Consider the following 12,698-nt stretch of genomic DNA (forward strand, 5'->3'; position numbering starts at 1 on the left):
TCTAGTACAAAACTGCAAAAACCAGTAAAACAACCTTCCAACTGGCACTTTACGAGACAGCTCTACTTAAAGTTAATGTTAGGATGTTCAGCCAACCTCACTTTAGAAATGAATGCATTATATCGGGTTTTTTCTTGAATTAATTGATCTCCCTACAAGATCACCTCCTTTCAAGGTTGTCTGCTTCTGTTTGGTTGACTGTGAAACCAGACGGAAAGACAATTTACTCCACTAATACTCACCGCTGCTTAGCGCCAAGTTCTTGAATAAAGTTATATCTAGCCTATATAGTATAGTGAACTGTTCATTTTATGCATCCAGTGCACCTTTCAAGGACCGCACATATCTGCGCGCCATTGAGAAGCGGAGATATACTATTAGGCAAATATTTATTAAAAATGAGCAGTATTAGCCATTTGCAGTCTCTGTATGCTAGTCTGCAATACGCCACCACTGGCTGGAGTTATAAACCAGCTATGCAGGTTTTGCAACTGTTTACACTGGTAGGAATCTATGAAATGTTGAGAACACTCAGCAATGCTTGTAGCATAGCAGCAATGATGTTTTCAGTAAAGTTAACTGAGACAGCTTAAACATGTGGGCAGATACTCGCCTTTCGTTTCACTACGTACTCCTCAAAGTACTCAGCTTGGTTGGAAATCCAGAACATGGTAACTGGGAACGACAGATAGAGCATCATCTGCAAGAAAAAATAGAACATGAAATGTGTGCTGATCTGCAATGCTTACACCACATTCATGAAAACAGTACTTGGAACCAGTGGTGGTTTAAGTACCGCTCCATTGCAGATCTCTAAGCACACCTCGGTGCAAGCAGATCTTCACACAGTTCCAGATCTTCACACAGTTCAAGAACTTCCCCCAGCACAAATTCACCCAGCTCCTAACATTGTCCTTGTTAATCCACAGACAACCTCAAACAACCAATCTCATACTGCCCACAACTTTATCTCCTAACCCGCAAGAGACCCTCACCTGGGCCCAAATAAACATTGACTCAACAGAGCTGCAAAAATCCTTAGCCTTACGAAACGCTACCAGATCACTTTTTGTAGGCTACTGCTATTTAGGCAACACTATTGCTTCAGATTTATCACAGTCAACCAATAACCTTTGTAGATCACATCGCATTTTTCACAACTCCTGTGGCTACTAACTAACACAGTGTTAGTGAGATTAGGGCTAATTGTCCCCGTTATGTATTGTTTCTTTAGCCAGTGAGCTGTGATAGCATCACGGCTGAGTCACAGACACCTCAAGTACACTGTGATTACACAAGAGCATCCGCAAACTGCAAACAAGCATTTGCAATGCAATAGGTCTCGCATTAGGAAAGTTTGAGCTATTGGTCTTGTAAATGACAAATGTTTTATTTATGTGTTGGTTTTGAAAATAGCTAAATTAATAGCTTTGTCATTTACAATGCCAATACTTTTATCTTTTGCAAATGTGACACCTATAGCATTTGTAATGCAACATGTTTTGTATTTACGTGACTTAGATGTATTGATATTACAAATAACAATGGCTTTTAATTTTTTTAAATAATTAATATTAAATAAAAGTTATTGTAATTTATAATGGCAATAGCTTAAACTTTTGTAAATAACTTTTGTGAAGATTATGTTCAGTGTATTTTATTGTGACGAAAATCCAAGAACAGAAGTGAAATAATAACATCTTTTTGTGACATTTGTAATAAAGCTTGAAACATTGAGAGAAAATATTTGAACCAGTTATTGTTGAATGGTTGCACAGATTGATACTGTGGTGGCGCTGAGTGATGTTGTGGTGGCGACGAGTGATGCTGTGGCGTTCAGAGATGCTGTGTAGCGCATAGTGATGTTGTGGTGCCCCTGAGTGATGCTGTGGTACCCCTGAGTGATGCTGTGGTGGTGCGATAGATAGATAGATAGAGTGAGGGCGATAGATAGCTAGAGGGAGGGCGAAAGATAGCTAGAGGGAGGGCGAAAGATAGCTAGAGGGAGGGCGAAAGATAGATAGAGTGAGGGCGATAGCTAGAGGGAGGGTGAAAGATAGCTAGAGTGAGGGCGATAGATAGATAGAGTGAGGGCGATAGATAGATAGAGTGAGGGCGAAAGATAGATAAAGTGAGGGCGAAAGATAGATAGATAGAGTGAGGGCGAAAGATAGATAGAATGAGGGCGAAAGATAGATAGAGTGAGGGCGAAAGATAGATAGCGTGAGGGCGAAAGATAGATAGCGTGAGGGCGATAGATAGATAGCGTGAGGGCGATAGATAGCGTGAGGGCGATAAATAGATAGAATGAGGGCGATAGATAGATAGAATTAGGGCGATAGATAGATAGAGTGAGGGCGATACATAGATAGAGTGAGGGCGATAGATAGATAGAGTGAGGGCGATAGATAGAGTGAGGGCGATAGATAGATAGATAGAGTGAGGGCGATAGATAGATAGAGTGAGGGCGATAGATAGATAGAGTGAGGGCGATAGATAGATAGAGTGAGGGCGATAGATAGATAGAGTGTGTGTGTGGTTGTGTGTGTGTGGTTGTGTGTGGGTGAGGTTGTGTGGGTGTGGTTGTGGGTGTGGTTGTGTGTGTGGTTGTGTGTGTGGTCGGGTGTGTGGTTGGGTGTGTGTATTGTTGTGTATGTGGTTGTAGGTGTGGTTTGGCGTGGTTGGGTGTGGTTTGGTGTGGTTGTGTGGTTCTGTGTGTGGTTGAGTGTGGGGTGATGCGTGGGGTGATGCGTGGGGTGATGTGTGTTTGTGTGTGGGGTGATATTTGTGTGTGTGTGTGTGGTGTGTGTGTGTGGTTGTGTGCGGTTGTGTGTGTTTGTGTGGTTGTGTGTGTGGTTGTATGTATGTGTGTGTGCGGTTACAGAAGGATGTATGTGGAAGAGAGCAGCAGATCAGCACAGCAGAAGAGAACAGATGCTGCTTAAAACACGTAATAAAAATTCCTGTGCTTAGTATAGCATGCCACATGACCAGCTTTTTGGTCCCTCTCTGAGCTTACAGCTATTGCATCCAAATGTATGACACAGTAACGGGCATGCACCTAAAACAAAATAGACCTATACGCCTCCCCAAAGGGTCTCTCCTGTTTTGAATATCAGGTAAATGAGAAAAAGTTGATTTCCTAGTGAATAATTCGAATTCTGAGACTATATCGTTTAAATTAATTACCTTAAAGGTGTGTACACTGTTCAGAAATCCAAAACGTTTTGCCTGTAAGTGTAAAGTAACAATAAATTTACAGGGAAAATGTAAAGGAATATAGAGCGGAATAAGGACCAATTTCACAATAATTTTTTTTATCACTGCAGGGTCTGTATCCCTGAGACCCTACCAACCTAAAGCCCTGCTTTTGGAGGAATTTAGTCCAAATATAAATTATAGCATATCGGAAGGTATCAGAGATGGTATATACTGCTGACCCGCCAAAGAGGATTCTGTGATCAAATACCCAACACTACTGTTATTTTAATTATGATAGTACCAAAATTGTTGTGGGATATTCATTGTAAATAGGATTGTAGTAAACATTTTTCCTCTTTCACATCTACTTACTTGATGGTCACTACGTCTTCAGTAACATTTTACACAAGGGGAGTTAATTCTCCTGGGACAGGATTTATTTTTTACAGCTCTAATCATGTCAAATTCTTTCAGATAGATACTATTACATGGGTGGCACTCAATGGTATGCCCAATTCATTATATGTAATGGAAACAACGGTTTCAGCCAGACACGCATCCCAAGCTTCAGAACAATAATGCCTTCGAATATCAGGGGTCGTGTTAAAGTAATATTTAAATTAATGTGTCCCTATTTGGTACTGCTTCTAAATCCTATTATCTGGCCCAATATAATATAAAAATAATCTTTGCATTGTACTATTTTAAACTAGTTTAGGCAAACCTTGCACTGTTCCATAGTAAAAGGCACGGACACTCATTCTAGAACTTATTGCTCCAAGCTAACTCAAATTGACCTGTTTTCGAACTTCAAAATAGTAGCAGGTTTGAAATCTCTCTGTATTAAAAAAGAAATTCCAATGATCTTGCAATACGCTTTGTATAGTGTTTATCAAATCATCGGGTACTAAAGAGTGAGGTTTCTGAACATCGTTGCAAGTCATTATCGAGCATTTTCTGCTCTTTCACTCAAGCGGAGATTTAATTTGAGCTACGAGTGTCTCCTTTTCTTTTTGTGTGTTACTCTTTCTCTAAAGTAAATCGCTTATTAATTATCTACATTTTGAACTCGTTTTAAAAATGGAACCGAAATTCCGTAGACTGCTTAAGAATTTAGTTAAAATATGGTTACCGACTGCTGGTTCGTTACTACTGTCTGCTCTGCCAGCATCAGCTTCCTGGTTTCCAGTCTGCGCATGGCTGCTGATTTTGTTGTTGAAGCACAGTTAGGACTTCGGGTCAGGTGACTACCAGCAGCGTCAGTAGGCAAAAACCAGACGAATCTCGTGACCGAGTCTCTTATTAAGTCATGACGCAATGTGAAAGCGAGCGGCATTTTAATACATTGAATCGTAGTATGAAAAATGATTGTCCCCGACAGCAGCGGTGAGGAGCGGCTATCGAAGCAGGTGAGAGGGAGGCCCGGCGGGGGCCTGTGCCGGAGCGAACTTGCGTGTGTGTGCATGTGTGCGCGTGTGCGTACGTGTGTGCCTGCCTGTGTGTGTGTGTGTGCTTCCGTGAGTGTGTGTGTGCTTCCGTGAGTGTGAATGTGGAGCAACAGATGTGCACGGCGCCGGGCTGGACGTGCGCGTCCACAGACCAGAATCGCCGCGCGTGCCCCGGTCTGTCTCCCTTGAGAGGCATCTCGACGACAATAGGTCTCGAGAGCGAGACCTAAAAAGTGGAAGATTTCAACAGTCTACTATACATGATAAAAGGATGGGGAGTCAATCAGTGCCAAAAGCCCAAATAATTGAAGGAAGAGCCCCGAATGACTAACTTCCCGGCAGACAACTCCAATATTCAAGAAACCCAGTATTGGCTTTTGTTGCAACAAATCCATAAAGTAATTGACAGAAAGACAAAAAAAGCACCAGACCTAATCTCATACCAAATGAATGCTCAAACAGCTCCAAATATAGTGGCTTCCCCTATTTCGAACAATTTTCACTGATTGAGCATCTAAACTGTTATTTCCGATCTCCTGGCGCAAGTGTCATACTCCCACTATATAAGTAATTACAAGTACAGAGAGTCCTACTTCCTACAGACCGAACTGTTGATGCTGAAGGCAAGATCTTCACCAAAATAATTATCCACAACCGACAAGAATAGACTGATGCCAATTAGCTTACTAAGCCCTACCAGGGAGATTTTTTAAGACCCTTCTCACCAGAGAACTATGATTTCACCTTAACAACACCAAATGGAGAAGTACACTTAACACAAGCAAGGCTGCCTATTTGCTGCGTTCATGAACTTTTCATCTACCCTGAGAAGACATCTCCAACCATGTACACCTAAACATATCTGAGATCATAAACAACAAGGACAAGTCACTTTCTGTATGACATGATGTAAGATCTTAGACCAGGGGTCTCCAAATCGGTACTGGAGGGCCGGATCCATGCCAGATTTTTTAAATTACTACATGTATCTCAATGGGGATATCCAAAAAATCTTGCATGGATCCGGCCCTCCAGGACCGGTTTGGGGACCCCTGCCTTAGACCAACAGCATTGCAGATGTTGCTCGGGCAAAAGTGACTCAAATCTAAATGGAGGCAACTGTGAGAAATATAAAGAATCTCTACTACTTCTTTTTTTGATACAAGGTCCTGCGGAAGAGGATTCTATGGAAAGCCTCAAAGGACTCAAGCATCAGAAACTATGACGAGATGACACTATATCTTGAAGGGAACCAATCAACCAAAACATAGCCACAGTGGCTTGCTTCCTAAAGCATTAGATGAACGAGAGACAACAAAAAATGCCATCATTAAGGAACAAGGATACAACAAAGGTGAAGTGGCCGAAAAATGCTTGCAAGGCTAGTAACACCAGAAATGGACCTTCAAGCTAGGTACTAAATAGCTGCATGCAATGCCAAACCCTCTCTTCTCCCAATCTAAAACATATAGTCCCCATTTTTCCCAAACACCAGCAACTCACATAAGCCGAGAAGTGGAAGTCAGAGAGTTGTGGAAGAATCATCAGAGCAGTCAAAGAAATCCTAAAGGAAGCCGCAAAGATCTAATACATGTAAAAGGACAGCAAACTTCACTCAGCTCACCTTAACTTGGTGACAATGCCCAGAGATGGGGAGGGGTAGCATTCTCGATCGCGGCAGCAAGGCGGTGGTACTCGCTGTCAAATCATCTGTCTGATATTAAATTACACTCTCCCTTCAGAAAAGCCTTAAAGACATGGCTTTCCACGCTATAGGGAATCCCCCTTTGTGTTTCTGCACTTTTGTTAATTGGCTGTGGCTGAATCGTAACATTGAGACTACAGCACCTTTACACCTACGGGAAATTGGCGTGCTCTATAAATCTCGCTCTAATCAAATCCGGAAAAAAAGCCGACCCGACGAAACTCTTTGAAAAATGATTCCCACATGAAAGCCTCAGATGGACTTTTAATGCCAACTCTGCTCTGATTGCAACTATTACCAAGTACACCTTTCTGATTATGGCACATTCTAAGTTTGCGTTCTGCTCTGATCAATTCCTTTCTTACGCCTGCATTACCATCCCCTATTAAATAAACTTGCTCTGCAGCTGCAAACTTTTTATTTTGTGAGTAAAGGCCCGTCGCTGACCGAATGCAACAAATAACATTGAACTGAATTGATTACACAATCATCTCTGCTTATTCTGTGCATGCTGTTGACAATGTACCATTTGTGACTCTCTCCAAAATGTCTCATTAAACGAGGTACAAGCAAATTAAAAGCTGTGCACAGTGATAACATCTTACTCATTTCTATCATGGAAATTATGTCTCATGGTTGTATCTGGGCCAGAAGCCACAAGATCATTTTCTCTGATTTGGATCCCGTTTCATGCTTTGTGATTTTCTATTAACTCATTGCCAGGCCAAATGTAATGCGTAGGCCAAGGCAGAGGTTTCAATTTCGAGGGCAGAACTGCAGGAATTTTGGTAATTCTGTCTTATTCTTGTAACAGGGAATTATGGACTAATTCAAATTATGCTACTCCACTGGTGGAATTAAGTGATCCAGTGGTTTCTAAACTTGAGAGAACACTGCATACCAATCGGCACCCTTGTGCACCTGTAGTGATTAACTTTTAATCACTGCAGAATATTAAGGGGCGAATGCTGAGTGATATGCAGTGGTGTTAAAGTTTAGAAACCACAGCATACCACTCAGCGTCCTTACGTATTCATAATATAATGTAATACAAGTTTTATTAGCCACTTGTTGCCCTACATAGTTTGTAGTGATTAACGTTTAATCACTGTAGAGTATGTAAGGGCGATGAATGGTATTTGGCTGCACTATTATCATAGCGCAAAATGCAACTTAACATCCATCTTTGGACAAAAGGGTACATTTTACACTTTGAAAATAACACCAAATTCTCACTCGCCTGTTGCGGAATTCTGCGGTGGAATTTTATTGTAATTCAGCATAATTCTGCTGAATCAAACTCCACCCACCACTATTAATGTGACGTAATTTTCAGTGATGTCACAAGTTTGCAAAAAAGTCTTTTTGAAACCTACAAAACCTGGACTCATTTTAATTAGAGAATGTTGTCAAGTTATATAGATCATCAGAATGCCTTTTGCTGGAGTTGAAATAGTTCTCTGCAGTCTCCCAAAACCTTAAGAATAGTGTCTCACACAACCCAGAAACCAGAACCAATACTTGTTTGTCCTGCACCACAATCCCCTAAGCAGCACAGCGTCACTCCCTTGACCTGTAGATACACATGCTGAGCCCTGCAATGAACACATTACATGACCTCAGTTCTCCTCTCTTAAGAATAGCACTTATGACAGACCTTGCACAAGCACATACTGAATCAAATAGGAAAGCCACCACTCACACACTCTGGCACATGTATGCAATGCCATATTCCTGACCCCAACCCATCTTCCTGCTCACAAGTAAAAATGCTCGTTTTTAGACACACATAGAAGTGAAATGTAGGGAAAAATAGGAGGATTTTAATTTTTATATTAACTTATAATGACGCAAAGTCAGTATTAAGCATTAGAACAGTATAATAAAGCAATTTGTGGCTCTAAAAATTAAATATGGCTTTGTCTGGTCATTTGGTGTAAATCTTTCTCTGACCAAAGATTGGCATGCAAGCACCAGCACACTCGTGTCCTTCACTTACAATATACTGTTATAGGAACTGATTGTGGACTTCCTAGATCAACTAAAACATATTAGGATCAGGGTGACCAACTTTCCATTAACCCTTAGCAGCACACTTTGACATGCAGCCACACTTTACTCACACAAAGATATCAGATGACATTTGTTGGGGTGTGGGGAACTGAGTCACAAAGCACTTTTTTTTAGTTCATTCTAAATACATCTCCTCTAAATCGTGCCATTTTAAAAGATATCACTCTACCAGAGATTAAGCATATGTCCCGCAAATACCTATTCATACAGTATTTGAGTTGTAATCCCTTTACCACCTCCTGGAGCAAGCCATGACTGCTCAATATTGCAACTCTTGAGAAACAAGTTCAGAAAATGAACAGTTTTGGAAGCCAAATGGAATACAATATTTTTAAGCTTTGAAACACCAATGGTAAATATCAGAATCTAACAAACACACTGCCCAGTAACCACCTGCTGCTACAGGACCTGGTCCAATGGGTAGGTGTTAGCCATCGAACTAGCATACTTGACATCAAATAGCTTTACCCTTACTCCTAACTATGCTGGAAATAAACACTGTGTTCTAATGCTGTGCAGGGCCCACAGCACAATATTTCCCTGGGAAATGCAATCCCTTGGCCTTGCCATGCAAATTACTGCCACCGTAGTTGTGGTCTAATGGAATTGTTGGAAATGAGAACCTGGAGGCACGTTTTTGAATCCCGGCCAAACGTTTTGCCAAACTGTGTGCTCTTGGGAAATTATTTTTTGACGATTTCCTCTCCTACCTCTTTAGAAATAACAGGAGTATTTAGAATACATTTAAAAGCCCCACCTAACATGTATTTAATTGAACTGGAATGGCAGAGGTGCGCAAACGCATGGTATATTAATCAAAATGCAATACGGTAGCAAATGAACATCCTTTGCAGCAAGTAGCAGTGTGCTACAGTCTCAGATCCCCTATTTTAACAAAGTGATGGATCTTGGGCAAATCCTACTTTCTATGTGCCTCCATCTACTGATCTTAATAGTCAGAACTTTAAAACATGTGAAATAGAATAAATAAACACCAAGGGCATACTCCCAGGACATGTCCCCCACGTTGTTTTATTTCACACATTTGGGCTGTTTAATTCACACATTTAGGGTCTGATTTTTAGGTTGGCAGACAGACTTATGTCCGATCGCCATCCTGGTGGGAAACGGGACTGCCCGACAAGCTGGTGGCAGTCCTGCACCCTGAATCCCATTGCGACTGCCTTCAAGGAGGTCATAAAGTGTATATTTTATATGGCACTTGGTGCTGCGGGCTGAAGCACACGCCGCAGTTGTAGTGGCTAGAACAAATTCTCATTTACGTTTCAGCTAAAATTTGAGATGTGTGCCCATATGCTCCTGTTGTGTCCTCTAAAGTAGCTACAGCTCATATACCCAATACACGGGCACAAATCTGGTGCTGCCCTAATGGGTATTAAAAGCTGTCACCACAGCTGTTCTCTAAATCTTTAGGGTCTGCAGTACAGTACTACTCGCCGGCATTCCTCTGTCAAACTCACCCGGAAAACCTCTAATCTAACCCCCATCTTGCAGCAGCAGGCAGCGCTAGGACCTCTACAGGAAGTGTGAGAAAGTTCCTACTGCTTTGACGACTTTCCGGCGGACACTAATCTATCCACCATCTTGGAATGGAGTCAGGTATGCCGAAATATCAGTGTATCATTGTAAAATATTAATTTATCAATTAGTTTTCATAAACAGTTGTATTTATTTATGACTAAATCTTTCTCACTTTGATGAAAAATGTCAAAAACAATTTGTAAATATATTTATATATGTTTTGTGTTTTTTTAAGTACATGCCCAAATAAATCACAGTAAATACTATATTGACTTTCTGATTCAGTTATTTATATGTGTTTCATTACATTAGATTAAATGTTCTTAAAACAAAACGTTTTTATTTTGACCACGCTCACTCCATTTTCTTCTCGTGCTCCTCAACTAATTTTCCTTCATCGTAACGTTCGCCGATAGACTCCTATGTAACTTATTACTTCATTGGTCGTGAGGAAGCCGGATCATAATGGAAAATGAACGACTATCTTAGATTGGCTGACTTCGTGTCTTCATCAATTTGTAGTCAAAGCAAACACGTACGATCCTCTGTTATGCACGTGCCGAGATGAGGAATTAATACGTATCCATGTTAACATTTGGAAAGCAAAAACGGAGATTTAAAAGAAAATCGGGTGCACCGGCAGGGGTGTTTATTCTCTCCATTTTCATGCGGGAGAAAAGATAAAGCCATTTTTTACTCCAAAAATTGGGACTGACCCCCTAAATCGGATCTGTTGCCCTGTATTTTTCTGTGTATACTGCATGTAGTAGGAAAAAATTGAATGTGACAAACAGCATAGTTTAGTTTATTTTTCAGATTTGTAATAATTCCTTGTGCATACTAATGGAAGCCCTTCCTGTAAGGCAGACTGATACATCACGAGGTCTTTGGGTTGCCACATGGCTTTCTGCTTGCTGGCTGGCATGACCAATATTTAAATATCCAGGCGGGGACAAAAGTTAGCAAAGTAGCCCACAGCTGCCCCCCCCCCCCCTTATCTGTACATACTTTAAACAGTAAATATAAGAAGAAAACCTCTTATAGTACTGCCTTGACGAATACTGATTGATAATTAAAGCAAATAAAGACAGAAAAACCATGTTGAAAATGCAGATTTTCCAGTTTTAATGTACAGAAAATCATGATTTTATTCAAAAAGGCACGGAGTCTAATATGCATATCCCTTTAATTACCTCCCAAACACAGCAGCAACAATATCTTAGAACTTAGAATACTATAAAACATTCCAGAACTTAGAACATGAATAAGTCCCCATGAGCAGCAGCCATCTTCCCCTTTTGTGACTGCGAAAAAACTATAAATAATAAACTCCAAAATTCCTCTGTCTTCAATCTTCTCCAGACTCCATTTCCAAACTTCCTCTTTCCAACTCGAACATCCTCTTCATCTTCATCCTTAAAACAAACCAAACAAATTAATTACAGGGCGGGCACAGAGAAGGGATAATATTAGCCTCCGTGCCTTTTTTAATAAAATCATGATTTTCTTTACATTAAAAATGTGGAAAATCTGCATTTTATGGCAAAGGCCCGGAGGGCAACATTATGCATGTTCAAAGTTCTTCCAAAACCTTCCCTAACACATTTTCCACAGGCTTAAAGTAAAACTTTCTAAATGTCGAATCGTTTGACCAATCTGCAGCCTTTAAAATACCACCCAGACTGAACCCTTTAACAAAGGCTATACTAGCCATAGCCCCTCTCACAGAATGCGACCCAAAAATGCCAATATCCACTCCTGCCTTGACCATCACATTCCTTATCCATCTTGCCAAAGTAGGAGTTGACACAGCCTTATAAGGACTAACATATGAGATCAACAATTGATTACAATCCCTTTTCCTCAATGCAAAAGTTCTTCTCTCATATTCTTTAAGACATTTAACCACACACAAAGAACTCTCACCCTCTAAATATGAGTAAAGAATCGTCCTAGACATAGTCTTTGTCCTTCTCTTTAAATCAAAACATACTCCCTCTGGTTGATAAAGCCTCAAATCTACATCCAAAGCTCTAACATCTGATACCCTCCTAAAAGAGACTAGACATAAAAGCATTGTCACCTTCCATGTTAAAAACTTCAACTCCAAACCTGAATTCTGTCCCCAACTCTCAAGCTCTCTCAACACCAAATTTACGTCCCAAAGTGAATCATACTTTGCCTTCGACAGATTAACCACCCTAACACTCTTAACCAACCTCCTTACTAAAACATGTCGTCCCACCGGAACTCCATCTACAAAATCATGACCTGCTGAAATTGCAGATCTATTCAAATTAACCGAATTATATGCCAAACCACTACAAAAGAGACTTGACAAATAATTTGCTAACCTCTACTACAGGTGCCGAAACGGGATCCAAGTTCTTCTCAACACACCAACCATTCCACTTTCTCCAAGCCGATCCATACACCCTAGATGTTCCCTTAGACCACGACTTTGACACAAGCTCTTCAGCCTCCTTTGATAATCCCTGCATTTGCCAAATTCTCCTGAAATCAACCATGCCATCTACTTCAACTGCCCTGAGATCACCAGGTCGTGAAAATTTCCTTGAGCATCCATCAAAATCTCTCTGCAATCTGGCAGAAGTACCAGATCCTCCACCAACAAATTCATCACATCCGGGAACCATACCTGTGCTTTCCAAAAAGGAGTTATCAGAACCAACTCTATCTCCTCCCTTCTGACCTTGTTCAGAACTCTC

General features: G+C 40.8%; 1 protein-coding gene across 1 annotated transcript in view; it reads right to left on the reverse strand.

Annotated features, from left to right (window-relative positions):
• The window catches only part of PET100 (PET100 cytochrome c oxidase chaperone), a 53,206-nt gene extending 43,211 nt beyond the window's left edge, over nucleotides 1-9,995 (reverse strand). The window contains exons 1-2 of the mRNA XM_086960318.1: nucleotides 9,909-9,995; nucleotides 614-700 (exon numbers count right to left, since the gene is read on the reverse strand). Coding sequence (XP_086816444.1) covers nucleotides 614-700; nucleotides 9,909-9,935 — 114 coding nt within the window. The 5' untranslated portion in view covers nucleotides 9,936-9,995. The remainder of the gene's footprint in view (nucleotides 1-613; nucleotides 701-9,908) is intronic.
• Nucleotides 9,996-12,698: the final 2,703 nt, after the last annotated feature.

Source organism: Lissotriton vulgaris, chromosome 1_1, assembly GCF_964263255.1.
Source record: "Lissotriton vulgaris chromosome 1_1, aLisVul1.2, whole genome shotgun sequence".
NCBI classification, from domain to species: Eukaryota; Metazoa; Chordata; class Amphibia; order Caudata; family Salamandridae; genus Lissotriton; species Lissotriton vulgaris.